The 21,090-nt window shown below is 45.8% G+C and overlaps 1 protein-coding gene across 1 annotated transcript in view; it reads left to right on the forward strand.

The window, feature by feature from the left end:
* C2CD2 (C2 calcium dependent domain containing 2) overlaps positions 1-21,090 on the forward strand; it is a 1,192,289-nt gene that overhangs the window by 466,276 nt on the left and 704,923 nt on the right. The window contains exon 6 of the mRNA XM_069636030.1: positions 20,177-20,293. Coding sequence (XP_069492131.1) covers positions 20,177-20,293 — 117 coding nt within the window. The remainder of the gene's footprint in view (positions 1-20,176; positions 20,294-21,090) is intronic.

The following is a 21,090-nucleotide window of genomic DNA, read 5'->3' on the forward strand; positions in this document are numbered from 1 at the left end:
AGGATGATTTCTGCTTATTTTTCATGCAGCAGAGTTGAGCTCTTATTTTTTTTTTTGTTTTTTTTTTTTTGCAATGGCTCGATTATATCGACACAGCTTACTCCGAGGGCCATTCAATTTAACCCCACATCTGTGCTCCAATGGGCCAAACAGTGAGCACATGTTACTTATCTTTATTGTAGCATGTAAGCATATCCACTTCACTCAGCCCACTGTTTCTCAGCGAGTGATTGATCTGCTCGATCCTGCTTGCTGACCATCAGAGTCTATTTCCATCGGAGTCTATTTCCCCGGGGGTTCACCTCCGGATTACCGCTCAATCTTTCTCTGGTCATCCCTAGTTTAGTACAGCACTTCATAATTGGCATTACTTGTCCCCGTGTCTCTCCTTACCAGTATTGGTTTATACTCTGCTAGATGTTTATTTGTGAATATAAAATCAATTCTACTCCTATATAGCCCATTGGTCCAAGTCATCTTGTTTACCTCTTCCCCTAGGGCTAGGGAATATGATTCAAATTCCGCCAATGCCTCTAGCCATTCCCTGGACCTCCCCTCCGCCCCTTCAGCCCCATATTTATGCCCACAATCTACATTGAAATCACCAGTTAGAATTATGATTCCATCCGGGAAGAGTGATACCCAGGCCCTGGACTTTTCCACAGCGGTATCAATTATTTCGGCCGTACTTATACCTCCTAGACAGTCATACAGTGTTGCCAGTAGGGCTGGTATGCTACCCACTCCTGTACTCCTTATTTGGGCAGCTAGAAAAAAATTGGAATGGGGCAGGGCAGGGCAGAACTCAAGAGAGGTTAGTGGCTGTTTTCCCGCCAGTACATAGACCCCCCGTTGGGTCTTCCTTTCTCCGGTACCTTGGCCAAGCAGAATATTAATGAATAGCCATCTAGTTCGAACGTAACACATAGCCATGTCTCTTGTAAACAGAAACATCCAACACTCAGTATCTCCATAGTGTGTTGACTAAGAAAGAACTGTGGTCCCTAGAGTTCCAGGAAAGGATTTGCATGACACTGGCTGTTACCATTTCACCCAGTCATTGTAAGGCTTGTGGGATCTCAGCCCAATTCCTGGGCAATCTTAGCTGCTCTGGGGCAGAACTTCTCCCTCTGGGCCCGCTCTGGGGTTCTCTGGATCGAGATTTGCCCCTACCTGGGCCACCTGCAGCACTTGGGTGGTACACCGACATTTCAGAGCCCACCTGGCTTAGAGCCCTCACATATTTACGAATACGTTCCACCACCAAGGATGACACAAAAGTTGCCACCACCCAATTATCAATACTGTGAAATTTGGGTAGTTCCAGTTTGATGATGATGTTTGACGAAATCAATCCTAAATCCGGGATCATGTGGAGCAATTCAAGTAACCACAATCTATTTAGGAATGGGCTCTGCGATGTAGTGTCTTTTTTCCATAAATTCAATACAGACTATGTCAGCACACCAGAGGGTCAATTTCTTCCGGTTCTGAGGCCTCAACTCTGGGCCTTAGTTGTTTTACCTGGTTAGCTGTTTAGCTGGGATCGCCAGTTGGGAACGCTGTTGTATGGGCTTGTCATTCGTTTCTCTGATAGGACCTGAGGCTGGATATGACGGTAGCAGTTTTCCTGCAGGCTCATTCTGCCTAGTTGGTTGGGCCCTTTCACTTGAGGCCACCTTAGTACTCGCCCCAGTAATGGATGACCCTATTAGTCCCTTTTTGGACTTGTTTGGTTGCTATTCTCCTGTGCCCTCCCCGAGTGAACGTGTGGTCCCTTGGTGTTTGTTCCCACCTTCGGTATCTTTTCCTGAGGTCCTGTAACCCATGTATCTATTTGGCCAGAGAGCAGCACCTGTCTTGTCTCTCCGTCCTCCCCATTTTTTTCCACTCTTCCACTCCGGCCCTTCCTTTGCTGGTTTTTTCTTCATCTGGTTCGCCACAGATTCCTTCGGCTATGGTTTCCGCACTGCGCAGCCCTCCTCTTATTTATCTTCCTCTTTAATCTTCTGACCTTTTGGGGGAATTTGGGCTATTTAGCATGGACAATTCGGCACAGATGGCATTCAACGTCCCACTGTCTGATTCAGCTACCACATACGCTTTCTCCTGTACGTTTGCCTCGGTTCTGGGGGAGCATGTTGTGCTTATGGTCCTGGTAGCTGTTTGGGGGCCAATTTCACAGAAATACATGTCCTTTTCGGACCTTAGCGTTATTGCTATGCCCAACAGTTCCTCTCTTAATAATCACTGCTCCCCAGCCATGTTGGAGCATAATAGAAACAATGTCTCCATTTTTGCCTCCAGTGTTCGCAGGGTGTTTTTAACAAACAGGTTCGTAGACTTTTCAGGTTCTACCAACTTCACCCCATTCTCCACCAAACTCTCCTCATCGTCACTTTCTCCCGGGCCCGTATCAGTGTTAGTCATGACATTTCCAGGTTCTGTGTTCTGGAAAGATGCATAGGATGTTGTCTTGTCCAAAATCTGCTGGGGCCATCAAATTTCTCCTTACTGCATGGCATAGCTTCAATAGTGATCCATTTTCTATTGAGTTCAAGTCCAAATCTGAACCTTCCATGGACATATCTATTGCATTCAGGGTCATTGGGATCACTATCTTGGCAGGTGCAAAAAAGAACATTTTTATTTTGCGCTGGGTGGGGGTGTGGGGGGTTCATACAACCTGCCAGATCTTTACATTTCTTTTTGAATTGCTCCATTTTTCCTGCAGCTTTCTTTGCAGCCGGGCTTCTTACCCGTTTTCCCAGAGTCTTGATCTTTCTTTGGTTTACTCGGAGTCCACAGTAATCCTCCCACTCAGTATTTGCATGTGGCAGGTAATCAAGCTAACCGCATCTTACTGTGTCGCCGTGTCGTAGATCAATCAGCAGCCAGGCATGCTCCGCACCGGAAAGGTACTTTAGTAGTCTGGGTGCTTCCTACCTCGACACGTCAGAAGCCCAGGCTCATTTAGTTAAAGGGCCAGTAAGCTGTATATGCGGCCGTTGAAACTAGCAAGCACAATGTCCAAAAAAGAAGTTTTCCAATGGATATAGGCACTCGCAGGTACCACAGACCACTCACACCCACTTCTGTGTGTGCTCTGTGCTGGAAAGGTGCTTTTTGGAGTCTGGGTGCCTCCTTCCTCGACACATCAGAAGCCCAGGCTAATTTAGTTAAAGGGCCAGTAACCTGTATATGCGGTTGTTGCAACTAGCAAGGACAAAGTCCAAAAAAAGCAGTTTTCCAATTGATATAGGCACTCACAGGTCCCAAAGACCACTTGCACCCACTTCTGCCTTGGTCCTATTCTTGCATGCTCTTTTACCCATCACCCTGAGGTTCTATACTTCTTGTACCTTCCTTCTACTCTCCTCCCACTCGACTCTAACTTTTTTCTTTTTCTCTCCAGCTCTCTCTTCTGTTCCTCCAATGTCCTTTCTTCCTTCGTCTCTCCCCTCTACTACACCTCACCCATCTACTCCCCCTCTGTACACTAGTACACTCCATTCTCCACACCTACTACTTTCACTGCTACTACTCTCTCCCCTCCGCACTAATGATCTCACCTTTACACTACTATTCTGCCTGCTCCACATTACTACACTACACTCCACCCACACCTTTATTCCACTGTCATCCTCCTTTAACTCCTTCATTCACCTTCCAAGCCATTCTCATTCACTCCCAACTATCCCTCTGTTAGTCTCTCACTTTGCATGCACTCTCACACCCAAGTACCACTTTCTTCCACCAACCACTACGTCACCTTGCACACACGTTTAACAATCCTCCAAGCTTCTCTTCACCATCCTTCCTGTGCTGGTCTTTTGGTCCTCATCCCTTGACCTCACCTGAACAACCCACAAGCTACGACTCCTAGGTCCCTTTTTATCCTTTCCCTTTTATTGGTTCTTTCCCTCGTCAGGCTCCCTGGGCTATCTGCTGGCTTTCATCTCCTCAGGGGCTAGTTCAAAGTAAAGAAAATGCATCTAATATGCTTTAAGCCCCACCTCTTTTTCATATGCGTGTTGGCCGGCTTTCGGTAATGGCGGCCCACTAAAAGTATAGTCTATTTCATAGTCCTTATGACCGCTAGTTAATTCCACAGTTCGTATCAGGATTAATTGGAGCAGCTGGTTTGTGGGTTTGATATGCAAACTGCTCAGAAGTCCTGCTGAAGAAATAATTAATTTCCCAGTTCATGTTGTGTGAAGTATTAGGATTACCGTTTTGCAGTGTGGATCGATGTGTGTATCCCGCAGTTCCTTGCTGGCACTCTCCCGGTTGTGTTGCCCGCTTTCTCCAACAACTGGTCAGGTCTTCTGGGGGACTTAGTCCTTGAGACAAAGTGGCAAGCGCTGTGCATAACAGGGATGGGCTAGAAAAGGTGGTTCTCGGTTCATTTAGCCAGGTACAGGTAGAACAAATAGCGACTAGGGTCCTCTCACAAACAACCTGGTAGGCTTCCTGTCGCAGGTTGAGAGGGGTCCCCATTCTCTCTTGATAGGGTCATTAACCTGAACCTGCCACATGCAGCAGATCTTGAAAAGTGTTAAAGGAAGCCAATACACAGCACAGTTACCTGCTCAAACCTTCGCACTCAAAAGATCTGACGAGCATTGTAGTGCAATTCCACCTTCAGAGGACCCAGGGTGGAAGCCTGAAGGCCAATGAAGATAGGATTCCTGCCGTCCAGGTGGGAAGAACTAACGTTTGTATAACCATATGAAAGTCTAGTGGAAAAATGCATGTTTTAATTTTATGAAGTAAAGAGAACTAAAAAAAAAAAAAAAAACCAGGACTGTGAAAGGCAAGAAATGTGCACTTCCAGGGGATTGTGTCCTTTGACGTATTCCACATCTATGACAGGTAATGTCCACAGCTGTACTGCTGTGGAAAATTTTCGGCAGAGGCCGCCCTGCGTTGATGGGGTTGATCCGTTGTCCTTCGAGGGCCTCCGTCGAGGGTCAACGTCACCGGATGTTATATATAGGATGCACGGCACCCGTAGCCTCAGTTCTGTTTTTTCTGCAAACGTGTTTGCTTCAGAATCTTGGCGCTCAATTCTTTTTTCATGTACAATGTCTTCATCTTCTTCTACTACCCCGAAGTCGGGCTTTAAAAAATGCCGGGACTGAGGTTCGAAGATGTCCATCACGGACCCGCACAGCATCTGCCTCTGGTGCCTCGGCGAAAGCCAAGCCACTGATGACTGCGAGGATTTCCAGTCCCTGACGTTTAAGGCCTTGCGGGAACATAAAGGGAAATTGAAGGTAGGTAGGGTGTCTAAGCCCCGTAAATCGAAGTCCGCTGGGCTTTCGACCGATGACACGAGGGGTGACTCTCCACGTCGGCGAAAATCCAGGGGCTCTCGGTCTAGGAGTGGTTCCCGCCATTCCTCTGCCTCGTCGAGGCATTCTGGGAAGCGCCATCACCGGTCGCCTTCCCCGTCGGAGGAGGACTCCGACAGACAGTTGACTTGTCCCACCAAGTCTTTGTCGCCAGCCGAATGGGATTAATTCCACCGGCAGATGTTAGTGATTTTTCATTCGCAAGGCACAGTTCCGTCCGCGCCTTCGGAAGAAGCCGGCAAGGAACAGGCTCGGTCCACCACTTGCACGCCTTCGGGCTCGGGAGGTCGGCGCGATCATTGGGAGCCGTCAAGGTCCCGATCGGACAAGGGCGATCGCCATAGCCGTGCCAGGTCCAGGTCCCGGTCCTCGACGCCATCGAGACCGTCGAAACCTGTGAAGCCTTCGAAGAAGGCATCGACGGCATTGGCCCTGTGTCCGAAGTCGTCGAAGCCGTATGCGCCGTGTCTGTCGAAGGACTCTCTCGGTGCTCCGCCCTCGAAGAAGTTGTCGGTGCCTCGGTCGACGCCGATTCCCTTGGCGCCCTCAATGCCGTTTGTGGAGGATTTGCCGGAGGTGCCCCTGAGTGCTGTGGAACCTCCAAGGAAGGCTCTCAGTAAGTCTGTGAGGCCGGTTTCTGAGCCCTATTCTGTTCTTCCTCCTAGATTGGAGTTTTTCCAACCTTTACAGGATATTTCAGTGGTTGAGGAACTGTAAGATGAGGAGATGGCCTTGCCTGTGCCTCCTGATGACCTTTTGTCTGTGCATAGTCAGATGGAGGAACTCTGTCAGTCATTGCAGGACGCTAGTGGCCTTGACACCTCTCCGCAGGTGGGGTTTGGCCGTCCTGAGCCTGCGGCGCATGCAGATTCTTCTTATCGGCGTCTCATGTCAAGGGTGACTGAATACTTGGGGTGGTCTGCTCCACCTGTTGATTTTGTTCAGGATGATTTGACGGACATCGTGGATCAAGGTACACCCACTGACCCGGTGTTGCCGTTTCACATGGCTTTGCAAAGGAGTGTGGCAGCGGCTTAGACTGCTCCTGAGAGTCTACCGGCAGTTAATAAGTCACTTCCGAAAGAAATAGCGCCCATCCAGTAGTGACCTCTGCTACTTATTGACGCACCCTACTCCGGAGAGTTTGGTGGTGCAGGCGGCTACGGCCTCCTCGAAGCAGGCTGCGTACCCTACCATCCCTCCTGATGGGGACAATAAGCACTTTGATGGTTGGGCGAAGAAGGTATTTTCGGCTGGGGGTATGGCATTGAAGTCGGTCAACTCCACTTATGCCGTAGCGAGATTTACACACACTCTGTGGAACTGTGCGTCTTTGGCGGCTGAGCATATTCCCGAAGGGGAAGAAAGGGATGGTTTTCTATCTCTTGTGCAAGACGGCAAGGATGCCATGTGCGAATCCCTTCAGTCGGGTTTGGACACGGCAGACTGTGTCAGCCGGTCCATGGCTCCAAGCACCGTAATACAGAGGTTTGCGTGGTTGTGGAAGTCAGGGTTTGCTCCTGATGTGCAATCCCGTCTTCTGAACATGCCCTTTGATGGGGTTCGTCTGTTTGGCAGCAAGGCTGACGAGAGCCTTGAGAGGTTGCAGACCTCCAAAGCTGCAGCAAAGTCTTTGAGCATTGCAGTACGTCAACCTCTGCCTTTTCGTCCTAGGGGACAGCAATGGAGGGGAGGTTCCTTTCGGTACTAATCTTCCTTTGGTAGATTGAGAGGAGCTGCCAGTCAAAGGGGCCACCGTAGGAGTACCCGGGGTGGAAAGCAAGGTACTCTGGGTGCCAAAGCCACTCGGCAGTTGCCTCTTTGCCCTCGGGCACTGCTGCAGTCGCGTCCGCTCAGTCATGAGGCCATGTCCCATGGTTCGCCGGTTGGGGGCAGACTTGTGCAGCATCTTGGAGAATGGCAAGTCATTACTTCAGATGTGTGGGTTCTGGAGAGCATAACCCACGGCTACTGTCTTCCCTTCCGGCAGAGGCCTCACGACAATCCACTGGGGAAGCTCTCTTTGAAGCGTCCGGATCCGCTCCTTGCGCAGGAAATTCTATCCCTGCTGGAGAAATGCGCCATAGAACGGGTGCCTGTAGCGGAGAGGAACATGGGATGGTATTCCCCTTATTTTTTGATCCCGAAAAAAGACTGCGGATTGAGACTCATCATGGACTTGCGTTGGTTGAACAAGCTCCTCAGGAAGGACAAGTTCAAGATGGTAACTCTTTCTCGAGTCCTCCAGGCCCTTCAACTTCAGGATTGGTTGGTGTCTCTGGACCTCAAGGATGCTACTTCATGTGCCGATTCATCCCAAGCACAGGAAGTACCTGAGCTTTGTGGTTGGCGACTCGCGTTTTCAGTTTCGGGTCCTGCCGTTCGGATTGACCTCCGCCCCAATGGTCTTCACCAAGCTGATGGTGGTGGTGGCAGCGTATCTCAGGAAAGGGGGGATTCACGTCTACCCCTACCTGGACAATTGGTTGATCAGGGCGCGCTCTCCCTAGCAAGCCCTGGATCATCTGTCCGTCACCTGCCACTCCCTTCACAAGCTGAGCTTCTCCCTCAATTTAAAGAAGTCCCATTTGACACCAACCCACGGCTCCAATACATCGGAGCAGTGCTCGACACATCCCTGGGGCAGTGTTCGCCTCCCCAGGTGAGGGCGCATCACATTCTGCAGATGGTGGACAAGTTTCAACGTGCCCAGAGTCTCCCGGCGTTCAAATTCTTGGCCTCATGGTATCCTGCATTTTCCTGGTGCCAGAGGCCAGGCTGCAGATGAGATCCCTGCAGTGGGCTCTCAAGATGCAGTGGTCGCAGTTCTCCGGCAGGATTTTCTGTGGTGGGCCGACGAAGCCAATCTGATGAAGGGAGCACCATTTTGGCAACCCTGGCCAGAGGTGACGATCGTGACGGACGCATCCCTCACAGGTTGGGGCGCTCATGCCAACGAGTTGACAGCCAGCGGATGTTGGTCTCCATCGGAGTACAGACTCCACATCAATCTGTTGGAGCTGAGGGCCGTCAGGCTATCCCTGAAGGCTTTTCTGCTGTCTGCGGGGGAAGAATGTTCTGATTATGACGGACAATACAGTGGCCATGCACTACCTCAACAAAAAAGGGGGGGCAGGGTCACCCCGTTGTACAGGGAGGCGATGCAGCTCTGGTTCTGGGCCATCCAGCAGGAAATTTCGATCTCTGCAGTTCATCTGGCCGGGGACGAAAATGCTGCGGCGGACACTCTGAGCAGGCAGAGCACGGTGTCTCAAAAGTGTGAGCCGGCTCAGGAAGTTCTTTTGTAGATCGTTGCCCTTTGGGAGACCCCACAAGTGGATCTCTTCGCCACCAGTGGCAACCGGAAGTGCAAGAGGGCCTTAGGGGACGCGTTCGTAGTGGAGTGGTCCTTCCCAATGCTGTATGCGTTTTCTCCAGTCCCCGTCATTCCGCAAGTGTTGCGGAGGTTCGGTTGCCAAATGATCCTCATTGCTCCACCATTGGCCAGGAGAGCGTGGTACCTGGACCTTCTAGACATGTCCATCTGCCCTCCACGCCGTCTTCCCTACCGAGACCATCTGCTCTCACGGGAGGGGGGTCGGGTTCTCCATCCAGAGGTCAAGTCTCTCAGCCTTCATGCTGGGTATCTGAAAGGTTGAGGTATAAGGATTGGGACCTCCTCGAAGACGTGATGGAGGTGTTGCTTCTGGCCAGAAGGCCCGCAACGAAATCCCTGTACCGTTGCAGTTGGAGAAAGTTCTGTGACTGGTGCAGGGTACAGAATGTGGATCCTTTCCAATGTTCCATTCCTTTGGTTTTGTCTTTTTTGCTTTCTTTAGCCCACAAGGGCCTGCAAGTGGGTACCATTAAGGGATACCTGGCGGCGCTGTCCATATTTAAGCGCTCGTCTGAGGAATGTTCTTATTTTAAGATCCCTTTTGATTTCCCAGTTTCTAAAAGGGATAACTAATGTGTTCCCACCGTCGCCTTTCCAGGTGCCGGGATGGGATTTGAATTTGGTTTTAAAGTTCCTAATGGGTGTCCCATTTGAGCCCTTACATTCTTGTCCGTTGCGACTGTTGTCCTTTAAAATTGTGTTTTTAGATGCGGTTACGTCCGCACGCAGAGTGAGTGAGTTGCAGGCACTTTCCGCCAAGCCACCCTTTACTGTTTTCCGTAAGGATAGTGTTGTCCTGCGGATGCAGGCTTCTTTTTTTCCAAAGGTTGCGTCGAAATTCCATTTGAGCCAGAAGGTGATTCTTCAGATGTTTTATGCTCCTCCACATCCTGGTAAGGAAGAGGAGAGGCTCCATAGGTTGGATCCTAGGAGAGCTTTGAGTTTCTATCTCTCACAGATGTCCCGTGTCAGAGTGGATGATCAGCTCTTTGTTGGTTATGCTGGAAGGATCTTAGGTCAGGCTGTTTCCAAGCAGACCTTGTCCAGATGGATCATTTTGACGATCTCGGAGTGTTACCGTTTGGCAGGAAAGGACCCTCCAGTAGGCTTACGGGCTCACTCTACTAGGGGTGTGGCTGCTACACTGCCCTACAGAGGGGCGTTCCTATTCGCAATATTTGCGAAGCAGCCACATGGGCCTCTGTCCATACTTTTGTGAGACACTATTCCTTGGACTCCATCCATGGGCAGGATTTGGCCTTTGGTAAGGCAGTCCTGTGTTCAGCCATTTGATTGGGCATTCTAAAATTGTAAATTCTTTTCCCACCTCCATAAGTTGGTACTGCTTTGGGAGTCTGTCATAGATGTGGAATACGTCGGAGGACACAATCCCCTCGAAGAACAAGTTACTTACCATATCTGGTAACATTCTTTCGATGGGATGTTCCTCCGACGTATTCCACATCACCCTCCCAGCCTGTCCCTCTACTGAATTTCCTATGCAATTGCAGCTTACATTTCCGCAAGGCTTTCTGCAGTCATACTGGCAGGAGATTGGTGCCACACGTTCTGGGAAAAAGCTATAACTGAGGCTACTGGCGCCGTGCACCCTTTATATAACATCTGTGATGTCGACCCTCGACGGAGGCCCTCGAGGGACAACGGATCGACGCAATCAACGCAGGACGCCCTCTGCCGAAAATGTTCCAAAGGAGCACAGCTGTGGACATTACCTGTCATAGATGTGGAATACGTCGGAGGAACATCCCATCGAAAGAATGTTACCAGATATGGTAAGTAACTTGTTCTTTGCAGTTCATTTTGTAATTCAGTGTAAACCCAACAGATTTAGTTGAGGATACCAAGGATGAGGACATGCCAATAGAAGAGAGTGGAGCATGCCACTCCTGGAAAAGTTGATGGCTGAAGCAGAAGACCGCAATAGACATCCAGTTTTGGTAGGGTTTCATTTAAAACAATAAAAACATAATGTCCTTGATTGCACCTTGACAGTCTCCAAGACCTTAAAATAGTCTAGGTTGTCGGTGTACTGGTGAACTGAGAGGAATATTGCGGCAATCTGATCTCCAGCGGTTCCATGTATATGTTAGAAACATCTGCGAAAGGATGGATCCCATAGGAGCTCCAAACTGGATAGGGTTTGGGTGTCCCCACTTGTACAAACTGCATACAGAAAGATTAAAACCAAGCTAAAACCGGGCCACACAGACCTATGCAGGAAGTTAAGATATTATTCCAATCCTCATGACTGACTGTTTCAAAAGCTGCCGAGAGATCTAGGATAACAAGCAGCCAGGCCCCACCAGCATCCGCCACCTGCATGGCACCAGCTTCAGTGCTACACCAAACGGAGAAGGCAGATTGTTGGGCTTTTAAAAGGCAGGGCTTGGATATGTTCTGGGGTAGCTGAACTGCAGCACAATTTCAAGGACTGTACCCAAAAAGAATAAGGCTTGTTAAGACCGTAGTTAAAGTCAAGTCGGTAGCACCACGTTATTATTTTGTAGTGGGAGAACTTGGCCACATTTTCTAAACAAAAGCTGCTTACTAGGAGAAGTATAATATAGGGGTGCAACAGGGGTGATTTAAGACCATATAAATTTGGTTGTGAAAATAAATACATTGGTTCTCAGAAATATGGACTTTATAAGTGGCATGCAGATTGCCCAATTGTGACTCCGGGTGTGGATTAAGAAATGTATGTGAAAAATGTGCACCAATTGGATCTATGCTGAAATTAGAAAAATGAACAGAGTAAAGGAAGAAACATTATTAAATTAGCAAATTAATAAAATTGAGAATTCCTTGAAGTATAAAAAGAGTAAATGAGGGAGAACATGAAAAATGCAATCGCTAGTTGATTAGACCAGGCAAGAGGGACTCGTGGATAACAAAAAAGCAAAGAATCGGGTAAGTGATGAATATTGAACATGGCTGAGACACATTTAACAAGGTATGAGAGTAAAGTGAAACATTAGCATCATTGGTAGCATTCTAATGAATATTAAAATCACCTCGAAAAAAATGATTTCATCAAATCCTAGGCTTACATGCCAAGAATACATAGTCTTAATTGTAGTTAAAGCGACCGGTGGGGGTTAACATTGGTGAAATATACAGGCAAGAATGAAATAAATCTAATAAAGAACAAATAATCAAGTAAAGAAATAGAATAAGTATTCTTTATAATTAATAGATAAACCTTCACCAGAACTCCCAAGGGTGTCCGTCTGAGTTAAAGAATATGCAGGAGGATCATCAGAAGTGTGACACAGAATCAGAAGTTGGTATAAGACAACCTTTTGATTTACAAACAATACCAAGTTGAAAATCAAGAATCACTTTATGAATTGATGAAGCATTAGACACTCAACATAATTGCAGGGAATATTAATAAGTACTGAGGACCTTGGTTTGCACATGAATTTAAAAGGGGGACATTCCGGAATGAGCACAGGAATGGGTGGCCCAGAGAAACATGGTGATTTTAACAGTAAACCCTGTGGTACGAAGATGAAATAAAGGCTTCTTCCAGACTCCTAGCAGGCTCTTAAGAGGCACAATAGTATAAGAGCTCTTTCCCGGGGGAGGCCTTTGTCCTTCTCTCTTCTTTGCTCTCCCACTTTAGCACTCATGTTTTAGCTTGGTCTCCTCTTCGTTACGTTGCCCCTTGGCTGCTAAGCACTTCACCAATGGCTCCATATATGCTGCCACAAAGTCACATCCGGCGCCATGGGTGTAAAGCAGAGTCGAGCGTAGTAGAGGTGCTGCCGCATGACACGCCACAGTGGCTGAAAACGTTTCTGAAATCAGATGGTGCTGGAAGATAGCTCAAATGAGGACTCTATGAACAGCTTAATCCATCAGAAAGATCATTGAGAGGTAAGTAATTTGTTCTTTCTGCTCATTAGCTAAGGAACTTTAAAAAGACTTGTGGCCTATGTATCTCTAGTAATGATCAAAATAGGTCAAAGAAGGTTCCATTGTCGGTTCTTTGGAAATAAATCGATAATTCAAATCTAGTAATTCATCTTATTAAATCATTCTGATAAGACTTATACTGTGACAAAAATAAAAAATGTGTTCTCTATCTCCTATTTTCCCTACAAAATTTAACAGAACAAATCTAACGCCAAATGTCAAACTGTTGTGATTCTCAACATGGATGACGGTGACATCTGCTGAAGAGCAGCATTGTTACTCATCTTCCGATTACTCGGAAGTGGGTCGGGGAGACATAGCGGAGCTACGGCTGGAGGTCAGCATTTGGACCCTGCCATAGCTGACCCCCGGCTTACTTAAAACCCTGCTCCTGCTTTAGGAAGATTGCTCTTGTTCTCATTCGTCCTCTTACTCTCACTGGTGCAGCTCCTGTATGCCAGGGAAGATTTATTTCTCCCAAGGGAAAGATCTACTACTCCAGTTAGAATTAGTCCTATTCTCTTCACCACAAATTCTCTCACTGAGATTCAATATCTTCTTTGATTAATTGATTCCTCAATGAATTGGGAAATTAAGATCAAAACTCAACATTTTATTTTTACCCACTTCTGCCTTTTATTTCAAAGTGAAATGATTTTAAAGCCAGCAACCAATTTTGACAAATGACATTAGACCAGACATAGAGACTCATTACGAGATTGGTGGTATTTCGGCTGTAAATCTGCCAAAATACAGGTGAACTCGGTTACAGTTACCCCCCACTTAGTCTCGCAGATTTACAGCAGGATTTCAAATGATGGTAGTGTTGTGTAAATCCCCATTTTCGGAGTCTATGGGGCTCTTCATGGGGATTATGGTGGAATTACAGACTGCTGTAATTCTGCCAATTGCCGATAAAGTGGCATATTTCCCGCCCAGCAATTTGCTGGAGGTAAATCTGCCACCTTGCCACCGATCCTATAGCATTGCGGTGCAGTAATGGAGCGATAACGAAATTACTGCAATGTTACCACTGTTATTTCCTGCACCGCCATCCTCGTAATGAGACCCAGAGGGTTTAAAGATTTTATTAAACTCAAATTTTGTCAAGTGATCCTCGGTCTCGCAAGGCTTTCTTGTCACTGGCATCTGTACTTGGAGTCTTTTTCTCAGGCTTGGGAAGTAATTTCCAGAAGATAACTCGCCTTAGTTCATAAAGTGTTAAGAACTCAGCCATCAGTTCCCATTTCCAAATGTACAATCTTGTTACACCTACCTGATTTATACAAATATTTTAACATGGAAAAATCCCATTGAAAACATGTTTGTAAATCCGGCCCTGAGTCTTTGTCTAGAAACGTGCATTTTTGTTTGTCGTATATGTTTCTCCACTTAATGATTCTCCACACAGTGTCTTGCTCGAAGGGATCTGGGAATTCAGAATTCAGTTTCCCCTAGAGCTTTCGGTCCTTAGATTCACCACACCCTCTAAACTGGTCCCAGGTGAGGCATGTCCTCAATCTGCTTTTTCTTTGCCTGTATACTCCTCTTCCTCCCTGGCAATAGGTTCACATCCAGTCTCTGGTCTCCCCTCCTGGTTTTGTGAGTTTTTTTTTTTTTTTTTTTACCAGTCCTGCTTCTCCCTGGAGATCAACTTTTTGTGCCCTCTGTTCACTGCAATAGTTCTCTATCTGCATCATTCTTCTAAGCACTTCCCCATGTGTGCCTACACCTCTCTCCTGAGCATATTTCTGATATCCAGGACTAGTTACTAAGTTATGTCTCTCGTTTCTGTCCATCGTCTTGGATCTGTGAGATGGCTATGCATCTTGGCAATGTGCACGATAGACAAGTCAGTCCATGCCCTGGCCACCTGCCACCACCACTACTCTCTCGTCTACAGGTGTGCATTCTACATCTTTCTATTTCCACAGCAAATACTTTTTTTTAGCTTTCTCGTAGCTCACAGGATTCTGGCACGCTCAAGTCTCCACCAGGCATTCTCCCCAGATTGAATTCCCCTCTTTTGATTTTTGTGCAGTGAACACTGTCCTCTGTGAGAGGACATCACCATACATCTTAAGATTCTGTCATATTTATCTTTTTTCCAAGCAATCCAGACCAGGGGAGTATGAGCCATTTTCAGGGTTCAGTGCATTCCAGCCATGCAGGGCTTCCATGATCCACCACCGACTCATGTTGGATAACGTAGTTGGTCTCTTTCGGATCTAGAATCCGCTTATTTTCTTCCTCTCGGATTTGTGCAAGACTGCAATCCATTCTACCCTCAGGTTGTCTGCTGTATACATAGTTGATTGAAATCTGGAATAAGGTGTACCTGATGGCTTCACGATCCTTCAAATCCTGAAAGACCTGGAGAACCTGTTCATCCACTTCAGTAGTTTGGGCCAATTGTTGGACAGCATACCTATATTTATGCAAAAACTTTGAAGGAACAACCAGTAGTAGCCAACTAATCCCAGTTAAGATAATGGATTTTTTTTTCTGGTACTGAAATGGTTTGTGTAGTTTGCAACTTTTGAGATTTTGAATGTATCACACAATTGCAGACATGATACTCCAGCTATTGTACTTGCAAGGGTTTTTGAAGTGCACTATGTGGGTTCGCTGTGGGACCTGCCTCTGAAAGGGAATTTCAGATGAGTCTGAGATGCTTTATTTGTATTCCAATCCATGCATCTTGATATCAGGATATATGCCTGCATACCCTTGATATTCTTGTGGCGTATAGTCTGAGAGTCTCTTAGAGGGTAGCCGGTGCATCATGCACCCCAGAGGTCGACGCCACAAAATTAAACCATACCGATTGGGTGTGTGTCAAAAGCTGGATTATGTTTGTCCTTTGGATGGAGGGTTAAGTGCAAGCTTGTCTTTGCTAGACTGAGTGATTGCCTACGTTTTTCAGTGAGCTTGTCGATTCAGACAGTGGAGAATGCATCGAACGGATCTACTATTGACTTTTGTAAAGACATGGCAAAGCATCCATGACTCATCAGGCTTGGCTATTTACAGAATGGGAGAGAAATGTTAACTGAGATTTCTGAATGACTGTCATCCTAAGCATTTTCTCCAAAACCTTCCATATCATCTTCGGGCATCTGGAAGGCGACAATGGCCCCCGTCATGTACATTTGCAAGTATTTTTCTTAGAAAGAAAAAAGTAATTGTTGAATCTCTAGTTTACATTTTTTCTCTAAAGTTGGTTTATATATAGGATAAAGTACCCCCTACCAAAGGCTGGCAGTATAATTATGTACAGTACGGGTTATTTTATTGCTTATAAAACATGCCCACACACGGTCATCCTTTTTGGCACCTGGCCTCCTGCTTAATCTATTGTAAGAGATCTTCCAGTAATGAATATGCATCATCAATGTAGAATCTGTTCGGATAAAAAAATAGGCAGCCCACAATGTATTGCAGAAGAATATTTTAGGCATTTAACAAAATGCAACTAAAAACGTTTTAAGTTTTGAAATAAGTAATAACATTGAAACAGATTCTTGCTCTCCTCTATTTAATTCCAGCAGAACAAAAAGCAAACATACTGACAAACTGTCTCTTATCGGGGAATGGCTATAAAGGGTCACAGAAAGCAATTTAATAAACACATTTTAAGCTTTTCCCGGCTATAATTAAGTGCTGCTATGACAGCTGAAATTCTGCTCTGTGCTGGTTCAAGCAGCAGGCGTTGCTACATCACAACTCAACTACAGTAACTAATTGATTACAGAGCAGTAGGTATGTCATTTTCGTATTACATGTTGGTAATAGTGTTACATCTAGTCTGTGTTAAGACATTACAGGCTTTATTTTATTGTTGAAAGTGTGGACCTTGCTTGAGAGCAGCGGAACGTTGTACAGGGTGTGGGTAGCCAGCGTTTAGCTTGCATCTTTTAACAGTAGCGCAGTACTGTGTCCATTGGGATTAGTCATTGGTCTGGTATTGAAAAAGCTATGTTTTTAGAGATTTGCAAAACTGGAGAATATTGGGAGCATTCCGAGCCGATGGTGAAATCAGTTCCAGAGGGTGGGTGCTGAGAAAAGATGTCTTGTATTCTTGTTTTGTGTGTGGAAGATTCCACAAACCTTCACAGGCTTTTTCCACCATTTGAATTGGTCTGTAGGATAAACTCTCGAGATATCATGGATAGGTTTCTTTATTTTTGGGAATTTTCAAAATTAAAATTAATAACCAGAACAATCAATAAGAAAAATACAGTATAACATGTAGCAGTGGGTAATAGCCTAATAATAGATGGCAGCCTTTAAAATCCTTAAAAAGCCTCAAAACTGCATGTATCATCTACAAAGCAGACACAATTAAAAGATAAGTACCAATGTCTAAACTCCATATATTTGGTCGCACATACTCCTTGCACAGCAAATTGACCAACCGCCTCGAATCACAACTCGTCTGCAAACAATCCTGCTCTTGTTAATTTTCTCTACTAGCCATCAGTTTGCAAGTTAAATGTAGATATGCATAGTGCCTTCATGTGCACCAATGCGTTGATGACGATAATTTTGGACATTACGTTGTGCTTTGGTCTGTTGTTAATTGCATGGAAACCTGGTTATGGAAACTTATGTAATGAATACTTTTTTTTTTTAAAATTCAAAATTTATTGATTTTATGCAAAGTCAACAGTCATCTACATACAGAGTTTGTCAATAAGATATTAGAAATGGCATGTAAGGTGAATACCGTCTCCGTATGGCATGCGCAATAGTTCCTGAGAGTTAAACAATATTGCAAGTAAAATCTGTAATACCCAATCTTGCTTCCCCCCTCCCCCCTCCCCTCCCTTCTCTAACATTTCCAAGTACGGGATTGAAAAACAACATTAAACAGTGAAACCACATCAGAAAGCTTTGAGTACAAATATAGTGTCCGACCAAGACACATAGCGTGGCCCATGGAGCCGCCACAACGAGAATCATCGTTCATTGTCAGTATTGGCACAAATCACAACAGTATTCTGCACACATTATCTTTACAAGGCATGTTTGGCTCTGAACTCAAACCAGGCACTTTCGACATCCGTAAGGTCTCCGCGTAGGGCGGCAGTCAAGCATTCCATTCTATAGAGAGTTTGGGCAACCCCAAGCCACTCGGTTTTACTAGGGAGCTTTGGCCTCTTCCATACCATAGTGAGACAGGCTCGTGCAGCCATCAGTAGACCGTGTACCATCGTAGGTGCCTTTACAACTTTGTCCCCTGTTTCGATCAGACCAAACAAGATGAGCATTGGGTGCTGTACCCTTCCTTCATTGTCCAGTTCCCTGATCCAGCTAAGAACCTCCGACCAGTAGGTCTGAACCATTGTACACCCCCACCACATGTGCCAATAATCAGCTCGCATCCCACAGCCCCTCCAACAGTATGGGCTAACCTATTGGTACATCTTGGCGAGCCTGATCGGGTCATACTGCCACCTATACAATAACTTTATAGCATGCAGTTTATACTGGCAGGATATAGAGGATTTCGCAGTACGTCTGCAGATTTGTAGCCACAATTTTTGCGAGATTTGCCTACCCATATCTGCTTCCCATCTGCTTTTAAGCACCAAGGAGGGGGAAATATCGGCCTCGATCAAAGCCGAGTACATAGCACTTATCAGGCCACTGGAGCCCGTACATCGATCAAGGATCATTTCAAACGGGGTAAGATCCCTCTGCAGTTGGTCCTTCCAGATTGACCTTGTCATTACCCCTTTGAGTCTCAAATATAGGAAGACCGAGAGCGGGCCTATGCCGAGCGCCTCCTGGAGCTCCTGAATGGTTATAAAGGTTCCATTGCGCCATAATTGGCCCGCCCTTTCCAGCCCCGCTTGATACCATGTTTCATAGCCTCCTGGTTCTGGGATTGCATCTCGGATTCCTGGTGACCAAAGGTGTCCTAGGGGAGATGGCCATGTCGTGACGCCCATCATTTTCCCGCCGGGTTTCCATACTGCCCACAATGTGCCCAGGATAGGGTGGGATCTGATTCCCTCACGCAATTGAGATCTGGGGACCCATAACCATTCGGACACAATAAAGGGACGGAGGTGATAATTATCCAGCGCTATCCACTGGGGCTCTGAACGTTGCCTAAAGTGCGGGACAAGAACCCTAAGTTGTGTCGCCCTGTAATATGTCTCCATATCCGGGAGGCCTACTCCTGCGTTGTCTTTGCGGAGCTGGAGTAAGGATCTCGGAATCCTTGGCCTCTGGCCCTGCCATAGGAAGGTCAGAAACAATTTTCGTAATGAATACTTTTAGTAAGTCTTCGTGGTAGATCAAAGAGGGAAGGCTTTGGATATCTGGTAGCCTAGTTCAATATTTCCATGGTGTTGTAAAATCCTCTTTGATGGTCCAAGTGTTCCCTCTATAGCCATAGCTTTTATTTCTCAAGAGGATAACTTTTAACTTTTTAAAAAGTAGATGCAAAAGATATCCTTTGCAATGATCTTTTGACATATAGTATATATCTAGCAGTATTTCCTAATGTGATGTTCTGTCCCGGCCAGTGGAATCTATTTAGGTCATGGTGGTCTTGTGTTCGAGTCAATCCTAAATGGGCAGAAATTCATCATGTTCTTTTTTTTAATTAGGTCTTTAAAACTTTCAAACTGAAATTGTGACTGTATACCCTTTCCTATTTTGATGCACTCTAATGCAGCACCCTTTGATCTGCAAAACAATACACCATTAATGGACACTTACGTAGATCAGCTCTGGACGATTAAAGCTAAGATTCTGGTAGAACCGTATATAGGGTAGGACATTTCAGCATGACCTCTGCAAAGCCACAAGACATGAAGCTACTCTCATGCTTCATACTTTCTTGGCAATAGGTAATGTAACCCTCATTGAAAGGGGGCTTCCATACGTTTACATTTCCATACGTTTACATAATTTCCAGCCTCAGCATTGCTCTTGACAGTAAAAGGGCAGCTAGGTACAGCATTTTCCATGCATGGTGTGAGGTAATTACCTAATGAAATGAAGTATTGTTCATGTTCCTTTAGCAACATTCAGTAAACCTCAAGGTCATGAACACAAAGCTCACCACAGATCTCTACCACTTACAGTCCTACTGCATGTTGTTTATTGGACATAAAATATGCAGACAAGTGCTGCATACTTTTTCCAGGACAAATGTTTGTCCTGATTTCAAACTAAAGCATGTGTGCAGAGAGCCATACAATTTGTGAGTTGATCACCATGCTCATTGACAATTCGTAGTAGCACTTGTGCTAACTATGTTAGGCTTGGTTCAAGAATGTAACAGTTGTGTTTAAATGTGCCGGTTTTGTGACTTTGCTAAGTGTAGAGGAGAGGCTCCTCCACCTATTTTTTCCCTTGTGCACTGAGCCTGTACCCAAAGAGTCAAATGCTTCAGTAAGTAATTTTGCTGCCAGTAATAACTCCAACTGACTCTCTCCCTTCCCTCTCCCCTTTTGGACAGATGCATGTGGCAGAAGCAGTATCTCAAACACTAAGGAGCCTTTTACTGACTCTGCTCAACTCTGTTCACCCCTCTGTGGTTTTAAGTACGAAGCCTACAGATGTTAAGGACTGCCAGGTAAGTTTGAATTGGTTGGAGTGAGATAGCCATAGTACCAATGTTACCTTTGTAAAGATCCAGCTGTAGGGAGGGAATTAAAAACCTCCAAACTTGTGATTTGCTTAAACACATTTTTGTAAAATGTGGCATCAGAAAGGGGGCATTGAGTCTTGCGACGTGAAATATTGACCATACAGGCACACAGGAATTGCGGAAAGAAACAGGCATGTTCCTGAACCTTTTAGCATATGCTACATTGTGGAATGAATGCCTAAAGCGTACTAGCAAAATATTCTCTGAGGGTTTCCCCACAGCGTTCTTAGTTGACCTGCTACCAAACTCCAAAAGCAGTGCTGCTGATATATAACATCTGGAAGAAACCAGATTATATTGGTTTTGGTGGCGTGGGCCACTGCATTTGCAACCATAATAAACATCATTGATAAATAAAGTGCCATTTCCATTGATCATTTTACTAATCTACACATATCGCACTGAAGCCACAACTAAATGTTTGTCTGCCAGGCAGACATTTTACAAATATATTTTCACAGCAAACGTCGGTTAGTCGTGTGGATTATTAAATTGGTTGCTGATTGTTATCTGGAATGCTAAAGGCATGTGAGCCCCCTCTAGAACGGGGTGTTGCAGGGACATGACCATGGTTTGGGGGGAGGCTTAACTTTTTTTGTGATATTTTGAGCCAATACCTCATTGCATAATGTTATTTCTCCAGCATTGAATCTTTCATAGATTCACATGCTGTTTGAATATTCCCCACGGTCAGGCTGGGAATTCTCGATAACAGTAAAGCA

Source organism: Ambystoma mexicanum, chromosome 7p (assembly GCF_040938575.1).
Source record: "Ambystoma mexicanum isolate Mex_15411 chromosome 7p, UKY_AmexF1_1, whole genome shotgun sequence".
NCBI classification, from domain to species: Eukaryota; Metazoa; Chordata; class Amphibia; order Caudata; family Ambystomatidae; genus Ambystoma; species Ambystoma mexicanum.